The 23,433-nt window shown below is 52.1% G+C and overlaps 1 protein-coding gene across 2 annotated transcripts in view; it reads right to left on the reverse strand.

Annotated features, from left to right (window-relative positions):
* LOC140385825 (metallophosphoesterase 1-like) overlaps positions 1-23,433 on the reverse strand; it is a 145,384-nt gene that overhangs the window by 107,843 nt on the left and 14,108 nt on the right. For both annotated transcript variants that reach the window (XM_072468389.1, XM_072468388.1), the window contains exon 2: positions 1,819-1,927. In XM_072468389.1, coding sequence (XP_072324490.1) covers positions 1,819-1,927 — 109 coding nt within the window. The remainder of the gene's footprint in view (positions 1-1,818; positions 1,928-23,433) is intronic.

The following is a 23,433-nucleotide window of genomic DNA, read 5'->3' on the forward strand; positions in this document are numbered from 1 at the left end:
GTCCTCCCCGATGCGCTCCACTCCATCCGATCACTCTTGTGTACTGCAACTAATGAGACTCCTCACGACCGGCTATTTGTCTTTCCCAGGATGTCGATCTCCGAGGTCTCACTTCCGTCCTGGCTAACAACACTTGGGCCTGTCCTCCTCCGGAAGCACATGAGGAGCCACAAGGCCAACCCCCTGGTCGAGAAGGTCCAACTCCTCCACGCGAACCCTCATGTCTACGTGGCACACCGCGACGGACGGAGGACATAGTCTCCCTCCGGGACCTGTCTCCCGCAGGTACCCCCGCGCCCACCATCACCGCGCCCCTTCCGTCTACCTCCCCATCTACACCAACATCCCTCCCTGGGTCCATTAGCTCCGCCCCTGCGCCGTCGCCCTGTCCAGGACCCTGTTGTGAGGACGACATGCTCCCGGAGCCGAAGGTCTCGACACCTGTGCCCACACTGCAGCCGGGGCTGTGGTGTTCGCAGCGGATGATACAGGCTCCTGTGAGACTTAACCTATGAGCCCGCTTCACCCCGCTAGACTTTTTTTTCTTAACAAGGGGTGAATGTGGTGAGCCACGTATGGCTATTGTATATACTCACTGCTGTTACTACTGTCATCGACATCCACTATTGTATATACTTACTGTTGTTGCTGTTACTGTTGCTGTTGAATTGTTGTGTTGATGCTGCTGTTGGCCCCGCCTGTGGCTCCGCCCCTCTGAGGAGGTATATAACCGGCCGATGTGAGACAGGCTCTCAGTGCGGGAGAAGCTACAGGTTGGCACACAGCTAGTTGATTAAAGCCACTGTTCTTTGGTACAAACTGTCATAGAATTCATAGAATGTACAGTGCAGAAGGAGGCCATTCGGCCCATCGAGTCTGCACCGGCTCTTGGAAAGAGCACCCTACCCAAGGTCAACACCTTCACCCTATCCCCATAACCCAGTAACCCCACCCAACACTAAGGGCAATTTTGGACACTAAGGACAATTTATCATGGCCAATCCACCTAAACTGCACATCTTTGGACTGTGGGAGGAAACCGGAGCACCCGGAGGAAACCCACGCACACACGGGGAGGATGTGCAGACTCCGCACAGATAGTGACCCAAGCCGGGAATCGAACCTGGGACCCTGGAGCTGTGAAGCAATTGTGCTATCCACAAGGCTACCGTGCTGCCCCCTGTCTCGACTGAATTGATGGTCATCAGTTCAAATTTCCAAAAACAACTAAACTCACTTCAGGGCGATGCCAAGGTAAGCCCAGGTACTTCCCTCTGAGGAGCGAGGTGATCAGATAGTCACTTTTTAAACAAGGGCCAGATTTCTCCGGCCGTTGGGATTCTCTGTACCCGCCGGCAGCGCATCCCCACCCGCGGCTTTCCCGGCGACGTGGGCTGGTTTCAATGGAAAATCCCGTTGACAAGCGGCGGGAAGATAGAATCTCGCCGCCAGCGAACGGCGCGCACTGGGGAATGAGAAAATCCAGCCCGAGCTTTTCAAACCATTCTGCAAAAATTGAGCATTAAAGCAGATGTTACTGAATCCTAAGAGTAAATGCTCCAGAAACAGCTGGTTAATGAAAACGTACAGTGCAGAAGTTGTTATTCTTACAGATTATGTACACTCAGAAATATATATCAATGAGCAATGCTTTTAGTACATGTGGTTCAATAATTTTTTTTTTTACACATTTGTAACATTTAATCTAAAAATCCACATCAATTCCATTGCATCAGTTGTTCCCGAACTGAAACTGGATCAGTTGAGGGGTCCAGCAGATTGACAGGCCAGAACTTGACAAAAATCACAGCATTGTACCTCTGGAGAGCTCCACTTTCCCTCATCAAACAGGTCACCGAGAACGAACACGACATCTGGTTCGAAAAACCACAAAGCAGTTTGAAAAGCCCGTTCCATTTGCCACTCCCTGGAGAGAAACAGACCAGCACAAATGTCAGGCATTATTGCTGACGCCATTGCACAGGCACGTCACACAATTTGTCACCTCATCCCGTCACATTCCTTTTTTTTTTAGAAATATTTTTATTCAAATTTTTACATATTTTCAACAAACCCTCCCCCTTACAGAAAAAAGAAAAACAAAGAACACATAAGTAAACATCTAACAACTACATCACAAATTCCCCCAATATACAAACCCCCCATTAAGCAATAATAAACACAGTAGAAAACACAAAGTACACCCCCCCCCCCCCCTCTGGGTTGCTGCAGCTGCTGACCACCTCCTAACAGTAGAAAGTCTAGGAACGGTTGCCACCGCCTGAAGAACCCTTGCGCAGACCCTCTCAAGGCAAATTTTACCCTCTCCAATTTAATGAACCCCGCCATGTCGCTGATCCAGGCTTCCACGCTCGGGGGCCTCGCATCTTTCCACTGTAGCAGAATTCTCCACCGGACTACCAGGGACGCAAAGGCCAGAATACCGGCCTCTTTCGCCTCCTGCACTCCCAGCTCGTCCGATACCCCAAATAGTGCTAGCCCCCAGCTCGGCTTAACCTGGGTGTTCACCACCTTAGACATCGTCCTCGCAATACCCCTCCAGAACCCATCCAGCACCGGGCACACCCAGAACATATGGGTATGATTTGCTGGGCTCCCCGAGCACCTCCCACACCTGTCTTCCACCCCAAAGAACCTGCTCAGCCTCGCCCCTGTGAATAACCTTAAATTGTATCAGGCTAAGCCTGGCGCAAGAGAAGGAAGAATTAGCCCTACCCAGGGCGTCCGCCCACGTACCCTGGTCTATCTCCTCCCCAATCGCCTCCTCCCATTTACCCTTTAGCTCCTCCACCGAGGTCTCCTCCTTCTCCTGCATCTCCTGGTAGATCGCCGAGACCCTGCCCTCTCAACCCCCCCCCCCAAAGAGCACCCTATCCTGGATCCTGAGTGTTGGAAGCAGCGGGAACTCCCTCACCTGCCGTCTTACAAACGCCCTTACCTGCATGTACCTGAAGGCATATCCGGGGGGAAGCCTAAATTTTTCCTCCAGCGCCCCAAGGCTCGCAAACGTCCCATCTAAAAACAGGTCACCCATCCTTCTAATTCCTGCCCTGTGCAAGCTCAGGAACCCTCCATCCATTCTCCCCGGGACGAACCGATGATTCTCCCGAATCGGGGACCAAACCGAAGCCTCTACCTCACCCCTGTGGCGCCTCCACTGCCCCCAAATTTTCAAAGTCACCGCTACCACCGGACTCGTGGTGTACCCAGTCGGCGGGAGCGGTGCTGTCGCCAGTGCTCCCAGACTCGTGCCCACACAGGACGCCATCTCCAGCCTCTTCCACGCTGCCCCCTCCGCCTCCATTACCCACTTGCGTATCATCGCCACATTGGCAGCCCAGTAATACCCACACAAATTAGGTAACGCTAACCCTCCTCTGTCCCTACTCCGCTCTAGAAACACCCTTCTCACCCTCGGGGTCTTTTTCACCCACACGAATCCCATGATGCTCCTACTGACCGGCTTAAAAAAGGCCTTAGGGATCAGGATGGGGAGGCACTGGAATATAAAAAGGAACCTCGGGAGCACTGTCATCTTCATCGACTGTACACTACCCGCCAAGGAGAGTGGCAGCATATCCCACCTTTTAAACTCCTCCTCCATCTGCTCCACCAGCCTCGTCAAGTTGAGCTTGTGTAGGGCCCCCCAGCTCCTGGCAACCTGGATCCCCAGATACCGAAAACTCCTTTCCGCCCTCTTCAATGGAAGCTCGTCTATCCCCCTTCCCTGGTCCCCTGGGCGTACCATGAAGAGCTCACTCTTCCCCACGTTAAGCTTATACCCGGAAAAGTCCCCGAACTCCCTGAGGATCCGCATCACCTCCGGCATCTCCCCCACTGGGTCTGCCACATACAGTAACAGGTCATCGGCATACAGCGACACCCGGTGCTCCTCCCCACCCCCCCCCCGGACCAGCCCCCTCCAGTTCCTGGACTCCCTTAGAGCCATAGCCAAAGGCTCAAATGCCAATGCAAATAGCAAGGGGGATAGAGGGCACCCCTGCCTCATCCCCCGGTACAGCCGAAAGTATTCCGACCTCCTCCAATTCGTGGCCACACTCGCCACCGGGTCTTCGTAAAGTAGCCAAACCCAACTAATGAACCCCTCCCCGAACCCAAACCTCCTCAACACTTCCCAGAGGTACCCCACTCCGCCCTATCGAAGGCCTTCTCCGCGTCCATCGCCACCACTATCTCCACCTCCCCCTCCACTGTAGGCATCATGATTACATTAAGGAACCTCCGCACATTGGTATTCAGCTGCTTTCCCTTAACAAAACCCGTTTGGTCCTCGTGAATCACCCCCGGGACACAGTGCTCAATTCTGGTAGCCAACACCTTCGCTAACAGCGTCGCGTCCACGTTGAAGAAAGAGATTGGCCTATATGACCCACACTGTAACGGGTCCTTGTCACGCTTCAAGATCAGCGAGATCAGCGCCCTGGACATCGTCGGGGGTAGGGCCCCCCCTCCCGCGCCTCATTGAAAGTCCTCACAGAGGGCCCAGCAGGTCCATGTACTTCCTGTAAAATTCCACCGGGAACCCATCTGGCCCCGGTGCCTTCCCCGCCTGCATACTCCCCAGCCCCTTAGTCAGCTCCTCCAGCCCTACCGGTGCCCCAAGCCCAGCCACCTGCTCCTCCTCCACCCTCGGGAACCTCAGCCGATCCAAAAATCGACGCATCCCCCCCCTCCTCCGTCGGGGGCTCAGACCTATACAGCCCCTCATAAAAGTCTCTAAATACCCCATTTATTCCCACCGCACTCCGCACCATGTTCCCCCCTTTATCCCTAACTCCCCCAATCTCCCTCGCTGCCTCCCGCTTCCGAAGCTGGTGTGCCAACATCCGGCTAGCCTTCTCCCCGTACTCATACACCGCCCCTTGCGCTTTCCTCCACTGCACCTCTGCCTTCTTGGTGGCCAACAGGTCAAACTCGGCCTGGAGGCTTTGTCGCTCCTTGAGTAGTCCCTCCTCGGGGACCTCTGCATACCTCCTATCCACCCTTAAAATCTCCCCCACCAATCTCTCCCTCTCTCTCCTCTCCTTCTTCTCCTTGTGGGCCCTAGTGGAGATTAGCTCTCCCCTAATCACCGCCTTCAGTGCCTCCCAGACCACCCCCACCTGCACCTCCCCATTATCGTTAGCCTCTAGATAGCTTTCAATACACACCCGGATCCGCCCGCTCACCTCCTCATCCGCCAGCAAGCCCACATCCAGGCACCACAGCGGGCGCTGGTCCCTCTCCTCCCCTAGCTCCAGCTCCATCCAATGCGGGGCATGGTCTGAGATGGCTATGGCCGAATACTCCGTGCCCTCCACCCTCGGAATTAGTGCCCTGCTCATAACGAAGAAGTCTATCCGGGAGTAGGCTTTATGGACGTGGGGGAAAAAAGAAAATTCCCTGGCCCCCGGCCTGACAAACCTCCATGGGTCCACTCCTCGCATCTGGTCCATAAAGCCCCTCAGCACCTTGGCCGCCGCCGGCCTCTTACCCGTCCTGGACCTGGAGCGGTCCAATGCTGGATCCAGTACCGTGTTGAAGTCCCCCCCCCTTATCAAGCTCCCTGCCTCAGGTCCGGAATCCAGCCCAACATGCGCCGCATAAATCCGGCATCGTCCCAATTCGGGGCATATACATTCACTAATACCACCCGTACCCCCTGCAGCTTACCACTCACCATCACATACCTACCTCCATTGTCTGCCACGATGCTCAGCGCCTCAAGTGACACCCGCTTCCCCACCAAAATCGCCACCCCTCGATTCTTTGCGTCCAACCCCGAGTGGAAAACCTTCCCTACCCACCCCTTTCTCAGCCTAACCTGATCTCCCACCCTCAAATGCGTCTCCTGGAGCATAACCACATCTGCCCTCAGTCCCTTCAGGTGCGTGAACAACCGAGCCCTCTTGACCGGCCCGTTTAGGCCTCTCACATTCCAAGTTATCAGCTGGAGCAGGGGGCTTCCCGCACCCCCCCCCCCCCCCCCTGCTGATTAGCCATCCCCTTTTCTAGGCCAGCCACGTGCCCGCGCCTCCCGCCCTCTCCATTCCCCCCAGCAGCAGACCCCCGCCCCGACTCTCTCTCCGAGCTCCAGCTCACCTTTGGCCAATGCAGCAGCAACCCATTTCGCCCCCCCCCCACCCCCACAGCCCCCCCTCCCCCGCCCCCCAGCTAGGTCCCCCCCTAGCTGCGTTGCTCCCCCCATAGCACTCCCGTAAGTCACTTGACTCCTGCTGACCCCGGCCACTAACGCCACTCCATCAAGCCTCCAGTGTGGTAGTCTCCCCCCCCCCTCCTGTCCATCAGCGGGCGTTCCTCTCCAACAGCGCCCTTCCCCCCCCGGCCCTGCCCCATTCCTTCCCTAGCGCGGGAAAAAGCCCACGCTTTCCATCAGACCGGCCCCGCCCTCTCTGGCGCATCTCCCTTTTGCGGCCTCATCCCAGCTCCCCCACCTCGGGCCCCCCATCTCCCTTCCCCCCAACGGGGCCCCGTCCTTCCAACCACCGACGCCCACACTCTCACAAAACCCCCCCCTTTGAACCAATTCACCCTACCCCACCCAGCACCCAAGGAAACAATACAGAACAGAATAGAACATCCCCCAAAGCACAGTAACCACAGTAACCCACCCCACCTCCCCTCACAACCGACCCTCAGTCCGTGTCCACCTTTTCGGCCTGAATAAAGGTCCACGCCTCCTCCTCTCAAAGTAATGGTGCCGGTCCTTAAACGTGACCCACAGTCACGCCGGCTGCAGCATCCCGAATTTCACCCCCTTCCGATGCAGAGCCACCTTAGCCCGATTGTACCCGACCCTCTTCTTGGCCACCTCCACGCTCCAGTCCTGGTATATACGGACCTCTGCATTCTCCCACCTGCTGCTCCGCTCCTTCTTTGCCCACCTTCGGACTCACTCCCTGCCCACGAAGCGGTGGAACCGCACCAGCACCGCCCGCGGCGGCTCGTTAGACTTGGGCCTCCTCACCAGGACTTGGTGAGTCCCATCCAGCTCCAGGGGCCTCGGGAAGGCACCGCTTTCAGCATCGTGACCACATATGTTCCTGCATCTGACCCCTCCACTCCCTCCGGGAAACCCAGAATCCGCAGATTCTTCCTCCTCGACCGTTTCTCCATGTCCTCGAACTTCTCCTGCCATTTCATATGAAGCGCCTCGTGCGCCTCCACCTTCACCGCCAGGCCCAATATCTCGTCCTCATTCTCCGAGGCCTTCTGCCGCACATCCCGGATCGCCGCCCCTTGGCCCTTCTGGGTCTCGACCAGCTTGTCGATCGAGGCCTTCATCGGCTCCAGCAGCTCTGCTTTCAATTCCTTGAAGCAGCGCTGTGGTATTATCAGGTATTACAGTACCCGAGAGGCTGAAGTTCCATTGGTTAAACCTAGGGGTTTACCATTGGCTGTATAGTACGTAGCTCTGCCCTGACAGGCGGGGTAGAAGAACCAGTACCGTCCCAGCAGCCCTCATTCTGTACCTAAGCTGCTGGGGAACAGTTCTAGTCTATTAAAACCTTCAGTTATGTTACAACCTCGTTTTAATAGTTATTGATCGTACATCAAGCGCTTGAGAAACTCCTGCTGCTCTTGCGCCCACTGCACCCACGTTGCCTGGTCTCTACCCACCGCCATCTTGGCTTTCCTCCCTCGCACTTTTCGCTGCACCAGAATTACTTTTTTCACCGCTCCACTCCTGGTCCAATCCATACAGTGCCGGGGAAATCATACTGTCACCTTCCCACACTGGGAACAGTCGAACAAATGCCGCTGGGGCCCCTCATAAGAGCCCAAAAGTCAGTTTCTGGCGGGAGCTGCCGAATGTGCGACTTAGCTCAGCATAGCCGCAACCGGACATCCCGCCACATTCCTACATAACAACACTTCAAAGTCGCTTATTTTGTGAAGTGCACTGAGGCTTGTGAAAGAGTCAGAGTCACAGAGGTTTACAGCATGAAAACAGGGCTTTTGGCCCAACTTGTCCATGCCGCCCAGATTTTACGAGTCCCACTTGCCCGCATTTGGCCAATATCCCTCTATACCCGTCTTTTCCATATAACTGTTTAAATGCTTTTTAAAAGACAAAATTGTACCCGTCTCTACTACTGCGTCTGGCAGCTCGTTCCAGACACTCACCACCCTGTGTGTGAAAAAATCGCCCCTCTGGACCCTTTTGTATCTCTCCCCTCTCACCTTAAACCTAAGCCCTCTAGTTTTAGACTCCCCTACCTTTGGGAAAAGATGTCGACTATCTACCTTAACTATGCCCCTCATTATTTTGTAGACCTCTAGCACAGGGCTAAATCGCTGGCTTTGAAAGCAGACCAAGGCAGGTCAGCAGCATGGTTCGATTCCTGTAATAGCCTCCCCGAACAGGCGCTGGAATGTGGCGACTAGGGGCTTTTCACAGTAACTTCATTTGAAGCCTACTTGTGACAATAAGCGATTTTCATTTTCATTTTTCATTTCAAATCACCCCTAAGCCTCCAACGCTCCAAGGAAAAAAATCCCAGTCTATCCAGCCCCTCCTTATAAGTCAAACCATCAAATGTCAGTAGCATCCTCGTAAATCTTTTCTGCAATCTTTCGAGTTTAATAATATCCTTTCTATAATAGAGTCTAATGTCTTGTACAACTTCAACAAGACGTCTCAACTCCTGTATTCAATGTTCTTCTGGTGTAGGTATGTTAAACGGAAAGCCCATCTGTTGTAAGACAATTCCTTCTCCACAACTGGTCCCGACCTCCCAAGAATCTGGGGCGTCATTCTCCGACCCCCCCGCCGGGTCGGAGAATCGCCGGGGGCTGTCGTGAATCCCGCCCCCGCCGGTTGCCGAAGTCTCCGGCACCGGAGATTGGGAGGGGGCGGGAATCGCGCCGCACCGGTGGCGGGCCCCCCCGCTCGATTCTCCGGCCCGGATGGGCCGAAGTCCCGCCGATAAATTGCCTGTCCCGCCGGCGTAAATTAAAGTACCTATTTACCGGCGGGACAAGGCGGCGTGGGCGGGCTCCAGGGTCCTGGGGAGGGCGCGGGGCGATCTGACCCCGGGGGGTGCCCCCACAGTGGCCTGGCCCGCGATCGGGGCCCACCGATCTGCGGGCGGGCTTGTGCCGTGGGGGCACTCTTTCCCTTCCGCCTCTGCAACGGTCTCCACCATGGCGGAGGCGGAAGAGACTCTCTCCACTGCGCATGCGCGGGAAACTGTCAGCGGCCCCTGACGCTCCCGCGCAAGCGCCGCCCCGACATGTCATTTCCCCGCCAGCTGGCGGGGCAACAAAGGCCGTTTCCACCAGCTGGCGGGACGGAAATCCCTCCGGTGTCGGCCTAGCCCCTCAATGTTGGGGCTCGGCCCCCAAAGATGCGGAGCATTCCGCACCTTTGGGGTGGCGCGATGCCCGTCTGATTGGCGCCGTTTTGGGCGCCAGTCGGCGGACATCGCGCCGTTTGGGGAGAATTTCGCCCCATAACATTGATCGTTAGGCTCTGCAGAATTATGGGGCTTAAGTTTTGATCATGTGATTGCAATAGCTGCTTTGATGTTTTGTTGCAGTTTTACTGTTCTGGTACACTGTTTCACTAAAAATTGCTTAATCTGCAGGACTGCATTCTTCACGCGAGCAGAAACAAAGTTTTGAATTTGCAGCCGACTATATTCCGAGGAAACAGTTGACACCCAAAACATTAACCCGCATTTTCTTGTCAAACACTCTTGTGTGCGTGGCATCACCTTTCGAATTGTTGTGTTTGATAACATTTATTTCAGTCTGCACGAGCGGATGTTTGCATTATCATTGGAATTCATCTTCTCATTTTGGTTGAATGTTTCAGAATATATAATACTAATTTTGTTGCTGAACACGAAGAGACGATTACAATTTTGAAATTAGGTTCGTTACAATGTATGATTTACTTTTGCGAATGTTGCCCGTTTATTTCTTAAAGACACACACATGGCATGCATTCGTCAAATCGTATTCAAAGCGAGACTAGAGAATAATCGAAGGCTTTATTAGACAAGATGTGTTCCCCAGCAGCTCGTAACACAAAATGGCTGCAGGCGGGGGTGAACACCTCTTTATACCGTCCACTGGGCGGAGCCAGCAGACAGGGATTTACCCACGTATCTCTAATACAGTAGTACCTCCAACACAGGTACCGTAATACATATAATATGGTCTACCACACAGTTACAATTTGCACACTGAATTCAAGGGTTTGGTGGAGATCACTGGTTGGCCTGGAGATTCGGTAATTTTTCTGATAACTGTTGAAAAGCTGAAAATAGAGGAGGCCCAAAGATTTAAGGGTCCAGATACATCAACCATTAAAATGTCACGGACAGGTACAGAAAATGAGCAAGTGGAATGCTAGCTTTTATAACTACGCACTAGAATATAAAAAGTTACTTCAGCTATGCAAAGCACTGGACCACTCCTGGAATACTGTGTTCAGTGGTCTGGCCACTACACCTTAGGAAGGATATATTGGGGCAGCACGGTGGCGCAGTGGTTAGCACTGGGACTACAGCGCTGAGGACTGAGTTCGAATCCCAGCCCGCGGTCACTGTCCGTGTGGAGTTTGCACATTTTCCCCGTGTCTGCGTGGGTTTCACCCCCACAACCCAAAGATGTGCTGGTTAGGTGGATTGGCCACGCTAAAATTGCCCCTTAATTGGAAAAAAAATAATTGGGTACTCTAAATTTTCAAAAAAAAAAGGAAGGATATATTGGCCTTGAAGGGAGTGGAACTTGGATTCACCAGTGTAATACTGGGGTTTAGAAGATTAAATTAAGAACGCAGATTGCATAGATTAGTTTGCATATGCAAATGTTTTGCAATGATGAAAAGATAGCTTCTATCAACATCTGATTGGGGTGTATGCTGGAGGAAGGGGTCTTTCATAGAATCATAGAATTTAGAAGGAGGCTATTCGGCCGATCGAGTCTGCACCGGCACTTACAAAGAGCACCCAACTCAAACCCACGTCTATATCCTATCCCCATAACACAGTAACCCCCACTTAACCTTTTTAGACACTAAGGGCAATTTAGCATGGCCAATCCACCTAACCCGCACATCTTTGGACTGTGGGGAGGAAACCGGAGCACCTGGAGGAAACCCACGCAGACAACATGCAGACTCTGCACAGTCAGTGACCCAGCCGGGAATTGAACCTGGAACCCTGGAGCTGTGAAGCAACTGTGCTAACCACTATGCTACCGTGCTGCCCATGGTACTGCTTCTTCAAGTGCTGTATTCAAAAACTTGGGTACCACAATTTAGGAAAGATATTCGCCCAGGAGGGAATGCAGTGTAAATTTACCAAAATGATACCTGGTCTTCACAGGTTAAATTACATGGACTGATTACTCAGACTAAGGTTATATTCCGGGAAGTTAAATTGTAAGAGGCAATTTGATTGAAACATTCAAGATCTCAAGAGAAACACATGGCGGCCCGGGTCCCCCCAACAACCCAACGTACAAATTAAGGGGTCCTCGAGCTCCTCACACCCACCTCGCAAGGGCAGGGTAAGGGCACCCCCAGACCTGATCACCAGCACGGGCAAGATGCCACCTGGGCACCTTAGTACTGCCAGGGTACCACCCTGCCCAGAACCCGACCACTTGGGAGACCCATTCCCCCCTCCCATCGCTTGGGCGAGCCACCCTCCCCGCCAATGCCAGTACACCTGGTCGACATTTGTGGAAACCTGTGCTAATTGGCGCTCGCTCGGGATCTCCTCGGCCATTAGATCCCGTGCCTGGGGTAACCCCGGTGCAGGCTTTTTCAAGTCAGCCTAACTGCTCACTTGAACATGAAAATCTGCATATTACAACGTTTCACGAGATCTCGTTCGATCTCAAGTTGGCCGCGACAAGGCCGTTAAATCACACCCACTGTTTTCTGATTGGAGAGTCCAGGATTAGAGGACTACTTTGGAGTTAGACCACATTCAGGAGTGAGGTTTGGAAGCACTTTTATACGTTAAAGTAGAAGTAATTTGGAACAACTGGCAATTAGTATTTGGACAATTCTTAAATCATCAATCTGAGACTGAAAGATATTTGACAACCAGAAGAATTAAAGGAAAATTAGGAGAAGGCATGTATGTGGAGTTGGTTCACAGGGGTCCAGATTTCCCGAGTATGGGTAACATCGGATTTCTACTCCACTCGAAAAGTCAATGCTGCCCCACATTTCCTCTGGGACCTGCCAAGTCAGCTTTTCCAGAAATTGAGAGCGTAGCATCCCTAGGGAGAGCTCCAAAATGGACTAGCATCAGAGTTAAGAAAGGACACACACCCTTTTCATTGCACCACCTGCCATAAGGTGGACTCACACTATTACTTAAGGAGTCAGTTGCTGCAGTAAGGAGGGATGATATCTAGGAAGGGTCTTCAAAGGAGACTTTGTGAGTAGAAATTCCAAATAAAAAGGGGGCAGTCACATTGCTGGGAATGTATTACAATCGCCAGAGGGCAACAGAGGAGCAGATATGTAGACAATTTACTGAGTTGTGTAAAAACACTAGAGTAACTATATTAGGGGATTTCAACTTCCCCAACATTAATTGGGATATTCATAATGTAAAGGGCTTAGAGGGGGTGGATTTCTTGAAATGTATTCAGGAGAGCTTTTTATGTCAATATGTAGAAGGTCCATCAAGGGACAGCACAGTGCTGGATCTAATTTTGGAGGACAATGCTGAACAGTTGTTCGAGGTGTCAGTGGGGGAGCATTATGGTGATAGCGATCACAGCACAGTACAATTTAAGTTTGTTCCAGAAAAGGAAAAAGATAGTCTGCAAAAAATGGTTTGGGATTGGGAGAAGACTGGTTTTATTAGAATAAGGCAGGATCTGCCCAAAGTAGACCGGGAACAGCTTCTTGTAGAAAAATCTACATCAGAGCGGACGGGGGCGTTTAAAAAGGAAATGGGGAGAATACAGGCCCAACATGTTCCCTTTAGGGTAAAATGGAGGATCAACAAGCCCAGAGAACTCTGGATATCCAGAAATATTCAGGACTGGAGAAGAAAGAAAAGAGAGGCTTTTGGCAGGTACAAAGGGAGCAAATCAGCAGAGGCCTTAGTGGAGTATCGAAAGTCCAGAAGGGAGCTTAAGAAAGCAATTTGGTGAGCAAAGAGGAGCATGAAAAAGCACTGTTGGGTAGAGTTTGGGGGAATCCCAATATATTCTCTAAGTATACCAAGGGAAAGAGAATAACCAGGGAATGAGTAGGCCCAGGAGGGCAATCAGTGCATGGAGCCGGAGGGCATTGGTAGGGTGTTAACAAATATTTCATATCTCTCTTCACTCAGGAGGAGGACGTAGATGCAGAATTTGGGGAGAGGGACTATGAGGTTCTTGAACAGTTTGACATAGGGAATGAAGAGGTTTTGGCAGGCTTAAAAGTGGACAAATCCCCAGGTCCACTTTTATATGGATTTCAGCAAAGCCTTTGACAAGATCCCACATGGTAGACTGAAAAGGTAAATGCACATGGGATACAGGGTAACTTGGCAAATTGGATTCAAACTGGCTTAGTGATAGGAGACAGAAGATTGTGTGATTGAAGTGTCCAGTGCCGTACCACAGGAATCAGTGCTAGGCCCCTTATAGTTTGGGATATAAAACAATATAGATGAAAATGTGGGGGGAATGATAAGTAAGTTTGCAGCTGACACAAAGATTGACAGGGTGGTTAATAATCAGGAAGAAGGTCTTAGGTTGCAGAAGATATAGACGGGTTGGTTAAATGGGCAGATCAGTAGCAGACAGAACATAACCCTGAAAAGAGTGAGATGATGCACTTTGGAAGGAGTAACAAGACAAGGGAGTACTCAATGGATGGCAGGACACGAGGAGGCTCAGAGGAACATAGGGATCTTGGGGTGCTTGTCCACAGATCCCTGAAGGGCAGGTAATAGAGTAGTTAAGCAGGCATGCAGGACATAGGTCGTGGCATAGGTTATAAGAGCAGGGACGTTATGTTGGAGCTGTACAGGACTTTGGTTCGGCCACAGCTGGAGTAATATGTTCTGTTATGGTCACCTCACTATAGGAAGGATGTGATTGCGCTGGTGAGGGTGCAGAGAAGGTTCACCAGGATGTTGCCTGGGCTGGAACATTTGAGCTATGAAGAGAGGCTGGATTGACTTGAGTTGTTTTTGTTGGAGCAAAGAAGGCAGAGAGGGGTCCTGATTGAGGTGTTTTTGATTATGAGGGGCAAGGACAGGATAGATAAGTAGCTGTTCCCCTTAGTTAAAAGGTCAATAACGAGGGGGCTTAAATTTAAGGTGAGGGGCAGGAGGTTCAGAAGAGATTTGAGGAAAACAAATTTTCCCCCAGAGGGTGGTGGGCGTCTGGAATGCATTGCCCGTGAGAGTAGAAGAAGTTGGAAACTTCACAACCTTTCAAAAGTACATGGATGAACACTTGAAATGGCATAACATTCAAGGCCAAGTGCTGGAAAGTAGGATTAGTGCAGATTTAGTGTAGTTTGGTCACAGCAGACCTGATGTACTGTCTGACTCTATGACTATGAGGTAAGTTTAAATGTCCAATTTCAATGTTACTGAATGAGTGAGTGGGTGAATGTTAGAGAATGGGTAGGGTGGGCTAAGTGAGTGGGTGGATAGCGTGGGTGGGGTAAATGGGCAAGGCAAGGTGGGCGAGGCAGGAGAGGTGGGTAAATGGATGTGGTGGGAATCAGGTGCGGGTAGTCTAATGGTAGTCGGCTAGTCAAGTCGGAGGGGGGAGACGTGCATCCTGTGTAAATAATTGGGTGATTGGTTGTGGAGTTACGCAGATATTAGATTAGGTTTTAATCTGTCTAACATATCCTGGGTAATTATCCAGGTACGTACAACAGAACTGTCCAAAGTCCCCACCTCTTAACTCAGTGAAGGAGATATTTGCAAAGGGTCCCAGGAAGCAAGAGAATCTTCCATCACAGGCCCCTCCCAGGAAATGCACATATAAATCAGCTTGTCAGGACATACACTGGGGCCTGACACACTTCTCAATAATACACCCAGTCACTGGCGATACAAAGGCCGAAAGATCTTAGCCCGTTCGTTAATGGTGGTACAATCCTGAGGACCTAAATGGTCCATTGTCATTCCTGTAAGCCTTATTCTCTGGTTCATCAGACAGCACAGCGGTTAGCACTGCTGCCTCACAGTGCTAGGGAGCCGGGTTCAATTAGGACCTTGGGTGACTGTCTGTGTGGAGTTTGCAGGTTCTCCCCGTGTCTGCGTGGGTTTCCTCCAGGTGCTCCGGTTTTCTCTCACCACCCAAAGATGTGCAGGTTAGGTGAAACAAAATTGTCTCTTAGTGTCCAAAGATGTCCAGGTCAGGTCATGATCAATGCGTTGGGTAAGCAAGTTAGGGCGGGGATTGGACCTAGGTAGGGTGCTATTTCAGAGGGTCAGTGGAGACTCAATGGGCCGAATGGCCTCCTTCTGCACTGTAGGGATTCTATGGAATTTCAAAACGTATGATAATTTACATATGACTTTCCCAGCTGTAAGTTAACAAATCAACATTTACAGTAAATACTTCACTGTTATTCAAAGCAGCCTTTTATTTTGCTTTATACACATGCACAGGGTCACAGTAAATTGAAGGTTTGAAAATTCAAGTTTCGACAGCATAGCATTGTGCAGTCCAGTACTGAGGGACTGCAGCATTGTCAGAGCTACTGGGCCAGATTTGCCATTCCTGAGACTAGTGTTGATGCTTGGGCAGGATTTGTGGACTTCTGTGAGAACAAAACTGGTGCTGCACCTGGACTAATTCACCAACTGTTAAGGGACTAGCACCGGAACCACACGGAACACGATCGATTCCAGTGAGAATCGGTGCCGGATTCGCCGGGTTCGGGATTGATACTCGGGAGGCTGACAAGCTGCAGCCGCATATACCCACTTCGTTCCCACACACACCATTCCAGCCAACAAGATGGCAGCAAGGAGAGCGACGGCCCGTTTCACCGATGCTGAGCTGGAGATCCTGCTAGATACCGTGGAGGAGAGGCAGAAGACCCTGTACCCCGGGGTGGGAAGAAGGCTGCCAGCTGGCGCCGTTCACTGTGCCTGGTCACAGGTGGCAGAGGTCGTGAGCGCCGTGAGCAACGCTGCCAGGACCGGCCAGCAGTGCTGTAAAAAACCACACAACCTCCTCAGGGAGGCCAGGATGAGTAGGCAGCACTGTGCCCCTCAACCAACCCCCGTCCCACACACCCGTGATCCCCCACACCCCTCACACCCACCTGGAGGGCTGCCGAACCCCCACCCTGCACCACATGCCGGTACTCACTGGCACGTTTGTGAAGACTGGCCTGTCATCTGCAGGTAGGGGGACATGCATCCCGTAGATCACCCCTGGACCCGGGCATCTCGGTGTTGGCGATGAACCCTGCTGCCCAGGCATCCTGTTGGGCTCGGTTCATATTGAAGTGGATGTATTGTGCCAACCAGCCATATCGGGCCTCCGTGACAGCACGGACGCACCTGTGCACCGGCGGTTTGCACTGCGGACCCTGCCCCCGCAAGTCCCCCTCCCTCATCTCTGCACCCATGGCCCCTTCAGTATGCGGCACCGTGGGGCCTCTGGCCCTGGCGCCCGTCCCTGCTGCAAGAGGTATCGTCAGCTGCTGCTGCCTTTGCCAGTTGTATGTTCCGTGGCCACCCCTGTAGGGGCTACTATGGGTATTGCCCTTGGGTGGGCAGAATGATGCCCCACCAGGGGTGGTGGCCAGTTGGGGGTGGGTTGGGGTGGTATGGTGTGGGGGTGATGGGTGTGCTGCAGGGGTGTGGGGCAGAGGGTGGGGGGGGGTGAAATGCAGGGGTGGTGGGGTGAGGGCACCCATACGGCTGGTGCCACTCTGCAGAACCAGGGGCAGTAGTAGGTGGTTATTGCGCAGCAGGCAGTCCGTGCTTGGGCACCCTTGTTTCGTGAGGGGTCATCCCAGCCCCACGGCCCGTCCCCAGGTCGCCCTGTCACCCCACCCCCCAGCCAGCTCGGCCAGTGTTCATCCCGGCAGCCCTCGGTCACGCCTCTCCATGTCCTACCTCCTCTCTCTCCCTCATCAGCCACGGGACATTTCCCCATCTTTAAAAGCACCTCGCTTTCAGGAATTCCCCCGGTGGAGGTGGAGAATCATGGAGGCCCCAGAGAATACCGGGTCAGGCCCACTAACGATAGGCCAACGGTGTTTACTGTACGTGTGGAGTGGAACACATTGGTGGCGCTATCAAGGCACCGGAGTATCGTGATTCGTCGTGAACCCAGCATCGGCCATGATTTCGGCATCAAAACCATTTCTCCGCCCAATTGTCTTTCCCAATTTTGGCGTCAGCTGGCGGAGAATCCTGCCCACTGGGCGGGATTCTCTGACCCTCCGCGCCGGAGTCGCGCCCGGCGTGACGGTGGAGAATAGCCGTTCACACTGGAAATCCGGTGCGACGCCGCTTCTGCGATTTTCCGCGGACCCGCCAGTCCCGCGTGCGCGGTCGACGCGGCGCCGGTTGGGGGTCATTGGAACAGGCCCCAGCAGCGATTCGCCGCGGTCAACCGGCCGAACTCCCCCTGGCGTGGTTTACATGTGGTACCACCCGGCGGGAGCGGGACATCACGATCTGGGAGGGACATACCTTCCTCCGCGCGGGCCCATTGTGTGGCTCCGCCATGTTGGCGGTGCCCGCGCCGAAGTGGGGTGCCATGCGCATGCACGGACCGCTTGTGGTCGCCATGCACATGCACGGACCCGCATGAGCAGCCGCATGGTCTGTTTAGCAGGGCCCCGCCGGCAGCCAGAGCTGCTGGACGCACGCCAGGGCTCTGCTAGCCTGGGAAACGGAGAATCACCCCGGACCTTCGAGGAAAAAATCCGGAGTGATTCTCGCCCGTTTTCCGGCGGGCATGGGGACTTAGTCCCCAGAAGGGAGAATCCTGCCCACTACCTTTCAGATGACTTTACTTGAGGCCCACTCTGCCCTCTCGGGTAGATGATCCCATGACACTATTTTGAAGACGAGCGAGGAAGTTATCCTCGGTGTCCTGGCCAATATTTATCCCTCAAATCAACATCATTAAAACTATCTGGTCATTATCACATTGCTGTTTGTGGGAGCCTGCCATGTCCGATTGGCTGTCATGTCTCCTCCATCATAACAGTGACTACATTCCAAAGTGTTTTGGAGCATCTTGAGGTTGTGACAGGCTCTATAAAAGTCTCTTCAACATTAAATATAAAATGCCATACACTGGTAGAATACAGCCACTTACTATGCAAGCTGGTTTCTATGTGTGACGCCAGTGGTATATAATGTGAGTCTTTGCCTGTGAGGCCTATTAACTGAGCTTCAAATCTCATGCAGTAGCTGATGAAAGTAAGGAAAGACCAGGGTTGAAGCAAGTTAACCCGTAGATCTCCTGCAAACTATTAATCAGGATGGCGTCATTAGATACCTACACATGGTCAGGGAATATTATTGGATTAAAATGGGTAATACATTTAAATTATTGATCTTTGCTGTGAGCAACATTGTGTCGGAGGCATTGCTGCCAAGACCCACAGAGTGTCTTTACCGCTCCGTGCTGTAGGTGGCCCATTATAAGTGCATTGTTTGAATGGTGCTCTCCAGATTGGATACTTGGGCGATGAACCTACAGTTCCAATCTCAGCTGGTTAAACAGGCAATGGGGGAAAGTGTTGAACCCATTAAACTGGTCGAATGTGATATGGAAAACTTACCTCGCCTGTCACCAAGTTTTTTCTCGTGGTCTGCAACCACCAAAATAGTGAAGCAATGATTGTTGTGTTCTGTGAGCCCACCGTTGTAATGATGTACACAGAATATCTAGTTGTTTAACTATAAAGATGATTTATTAACAAACACATGGAAAGATAACACAGGAACTATAATACAGACAAAGGCTACTAAATGAATTAAGTGAATTCGCTGGGAACTACTCTAAGTGCGACTATCCTCTCGTACGTCCTACTACCAACTGGCGGGTGTCTCCAGTCATGTGATGGATGCCTGATGCCACCTGCTGGTCAGAGGTCATACCCATGCTATGTGCACTGATATACAACTATATACATTTATGTAACATGCATATCACCACATCCCCCTTCCTTTGGACGTATTAATATTTACAAATATGACTGTGCTTTAAGCAACCCGATACGCATGGTAACTTTAAACATACACTGTACACAGTTTATTACAAGTTTAATCTGTCAGGCTTATGGCGTAATCTGGTTGATCTCCTGAGTGATGGCTGAATCGGCGATCGTGTACCACCTCATTTGTTGATATTGCTGCTCGTTCTGTATTCACTGCTGCGGATGCTTCTCTGATCACTGGCTCTATTAGGTGGTCTGTGTCCTCTTCAGGTTTGGGATTACACACCAGCTTTTCTGTTGGACTTGGCAAGAAAGGCTGTTTCAATAGCGCTCTTTGGTTCCTTCGCAAGACTGAACCATCCTCAGTCTAAACCAGAAACGAATGTGGAGCTGCCTATTGCAAAAACTTTGCCACTCTTGATCATCCATTGCCATTGGCATCCTCGACGGTATCACCTGGATGCAGTGGCTGGAGCTTCCTTGTGGATCAAACATTAGATCTCTTTCTACCTCCTCTTTAGAAAAGGCAATTTCCGATCCAGTCGTCGATCTACAGGAGGAGCTGCCACGGAGGGCAGAGTCGGCAGGGTCTGTTCATGAGCATCTCTGCTGGCGACAGTCGATTGACAAGTGGCGCCGAAGGGTAGCTTAGAAGCACCAAATAGATGTCTTCCTTACTATCAATGGCCTTTTTATAGCAGCTGTTTTACAATTTGCATACTCTTTTCCGCCTGCCCGTCCGATTGGGGATATAGAGGACTAGAGGTGATGTGCCTAAAATCATAGTGACGGGCAAATTCAGTCCAGTCATGATTTTTGAAACAAGACCCAATTTCCGACATAATAATGCTTGGTATGCCATGTTGGGCAAAAATCACTTTGACATGTTTTATGACACACCGAGCAGTTGAGTTCGGCAACAGTGCTACCTCCGGCTTGTTTGAGAAGTAGGCAATAACTACACGGTACTCTCTCCCATTGAAGTGGAACAGGTCCATGCCCACTTTCTGCCACAGGCGTGCGATAATTTCACCCACATGCATCGGCGCTTTACTTTGCTTACAGAGGAATTTCTGACATGTGTCAAAGTGGTCTACCATGCCTGAAATGTCTTGGGTGATGCCTGGCCAATCGATCCCTGGCCCTGCGCTTGCACGTCTCAATGCCAAGGTGCCCTTCATGGAGTTTCTGGAGCATGAGCGGCCCCAAGGTATGGGGAATCACAATCCTGCGCTGTCGCAGAAGAAGGCCATTTGCCTCACTGAATTCTGGCCCCACATTGTAGTAATCCGAGCAGGAACCCTTAGGTCATCCCTCTCAGAGACATTTGATTACTTTTGTAGGACTATGTCCTTGGCTGCTTCTGCCTTTATTAGGCATGACTTCTCATCGGAGACTGGAAGCAACGCAGCGACAAAATTGACATGTAGTTGCACATCCTCAGCAACCAGGTGTACCTCCTTGATGCTCGTGGCTCGAGAAAGCGTGAGCTTCATCATGTGCTGGATTCTCGGGGATATGTGGCACAAAGTTTTCTGCACAATGGATACAAGTGGCCTGTGTCAGTCTCCATCAGAAACGTCGGCAGCCCATACACAAAATCATGGAATTTTTCCAAACCGTGACGAACCCAAGGCATTCATTTTCAATCTGTGCATACCTGCGCTCCGTTTCGGACATCGCTCTAGATGCGTATGCCACTGGCAGCCAGCTGTCGTCTGCACCCTGCTGCAGCAATACAGCTCCAAGGCCATCCTGGGACACATCGGATCAAAGAACGTAAGGATTGGTGCTGTCATCAGCGAGATACGCAAAGCTTGCCACTTCTCGTATTTGGGAGACCATTGAAATACACCGTCCTTTTTTATCGAGTCTTGTAGTTGGGAAGTTTTGGAGGCCAGGTTGGGAATAAACTTGCCAACAAAGTTGATCTTCCCTGGAATATGTTTTTGCCTGTGGGACGTGACATCGTCAGAATGGCCGTTATCTTTTGGTTATCCAGCTGCACACCTTGAGTCAAGAGCCTGTACCCTAAAAAGGTGATGCATCAACCCCGATTTGACATTCTGTTTTATTGAGCTTGAAGCCATTTTTTGTGACCCATTGTAGAACTCTGAGAAGCTTTTCATCACGCTTCTCTCATGTGGACCTCCATTAAAACGCCTGGTAATCCTTCCACTACGTGTTTCATAGCACGATGGAAAATTTCAGACGCTGAAATTATACCTAACTGCAGCCTCCGGAAGCAGTCGAGCCTGAACGGTATGTTAAACGTGTATACGTGCATACAACTTGCTGAAACATGTTGCTCCAGCCACCTCGCACACTGTTTTCTCCCTCTTCGGGATAGGGTAAAGCTCCCTTTTAATGTTCAGGTTGAGGTCCTTAGAATCAGCTTAGAACTGAGCCTGCCTGTGACCGGTACAACAATGAATGCGGCCCCGCAGGTCAGCTGCCTTTATACTTCCTGTAAGGGGTGGAGCCATGGGCGAGCCCGTACATGCCCCGACATATCCCCCTGTGGGTGAAGCCGTACAATGGCCATAGGTGGAGCCCACAGGATTAAACACATAACGTAACACGATACAGCAGTAACATGATATCACAGTGCACTAGTGAATTAACAGTAGTTCCATTCACCACATTCACCCCCTGTTTAAAAAATGAAGTCCGGCGGGGGTGACGGGTTTACAGATTCAGTCGGTCTGATGCCCGGATCGTACATTGCGACCACCGAAGCACTGGTGTTGCAGCCGTTTCGGGTGGCTGTAGAGCTGGGCCCGGAGAAGGCACAGGCGTGGACTCCTGGAGCGGCTCTTCCGGAGCTTCATTCCTGTGGAACGGTGCGGCGGGTGGGAGGGTGCGCGAGAACCATATTGGGGTAGGGGCGCTGAACATGGGAGGTTGGATAGGGGTAGGGGCGCTGAACATGGGAGGTTGGACGGGACCTAGTGTGGGGGATGCAGTAGTGGGAGTGGTGTTGGAGCCTGCGGGCGCCAGGTCCCAGAGGGAGACGGTATCCTGCCGGCCATTGGGGTGTCTGATCTACGCATAGTGTGGGTTGGAGTACAGGAGCTGGACCCTCTCTACCAGGGGGTCGGTCTTATGGCTCCGAACATGTTTTCGGAGGAGGACTGGACCCGGTGTCATCAGCCAGGACGGAAGCGAGGCCCCTGAGGTAGCTCCCCTAGGGAAAACAAACAAGCGGTCATGAGGGATCTGGTTTGTGGCCATGCAAAGGAGGGACCTAATAGAGTGGAGTGCATCGGGGAGGACCTCCTGCCAGTGAGAAACCGGGAGATTCCTGGACCGTAGGGTCAGTAGGACGGTCTTCCAGACCGTCGCGTTCTCCCTCTCCACCTGCCCGTTTCCCCTGGGGTTATAGCTGGTAGTCCTGCTTGAGGTGATGCTCTTACTGAGCAGGTACTGATGCAGTTCGTCGCTCATGAACGACGATCCCCTGTTGCTGTGGACATAGCTGGGGTAACCGAACAGGGTGAAGACACTGTGCGTGGCTTTGATGACTGTGGGAGTGGTCATATCGGGGCAGGGAATGGCGAACGGAAAACGGGAGAACTCGTCTATGATGTTCAGGAAGTACGTGTTGCGATTATTGGAGGGGAGGGGCCCTTTGAAATCGATACTAAGGCGTTCAAATGGCCGGGACGCCTTTACCAAGTGGGCCTTATCTGGTCGATAGAAGTGCGGTTTACACTCCGCACAGATTTGGCAGTCTCTGGTTACAGCTTTGACCTCCTCGATGGAGTAGGGCAGGTTGCGGAACTTGATGTAGTAGGTGATGAGGGTAAACCTCCTACCAGTGAGGTAGTGCCTCCAGTGCCGTACGGCTTCCACGATGGCTTGGGCTTCTTTTTCGACCGAGGAGTGTCAGATTTCAGAGGTGGTGAGGGTGCGGGAAAAGAACTCGACCGGTCTGCCTGCTTGGTTGAGAGTGGCGGCGAGAGCGACCTCTGAGGCATCGCTCTCCACCTGGAAGGGGGCGGACTCGTCCACCGCGCGCATTGCAGCTTTGGCGATGTCCGCCTTGATGCAGTTGAAGGCCTGGCGAGCCTCAGCTGCCAGTGGAAAAATGGTGGCCTTAAATAGTGGGCGGGCTTTGTCTGCATACTGGGGAACCCACTGGACGTAATAGGAGAAAAATCCAAGGCACCTCTTCAGGGCCTTGGGGCAGTGAGGGAGAGGGAATTGGAGGAGGGGGCGCATACGGTCAGGGTCGGGCCCTAGGACCCCGTTTT

Source organism: Scyliorhinus torazame, chromosome 11 (assembly GCF_047496885.1).
Source record: "Scyliorhinus torazame isolate Kashiwa2021f chromosome 11, sScyTor2.1, whole genome shotgun sequence".
Lineage (NCBI taxonomy): Eukaryota > Metazoa > Chordata > Chondrichthyes > Carcharhiniformes > Scyliorhinidae > Scyliorhinus > Scyliorhinus torazame.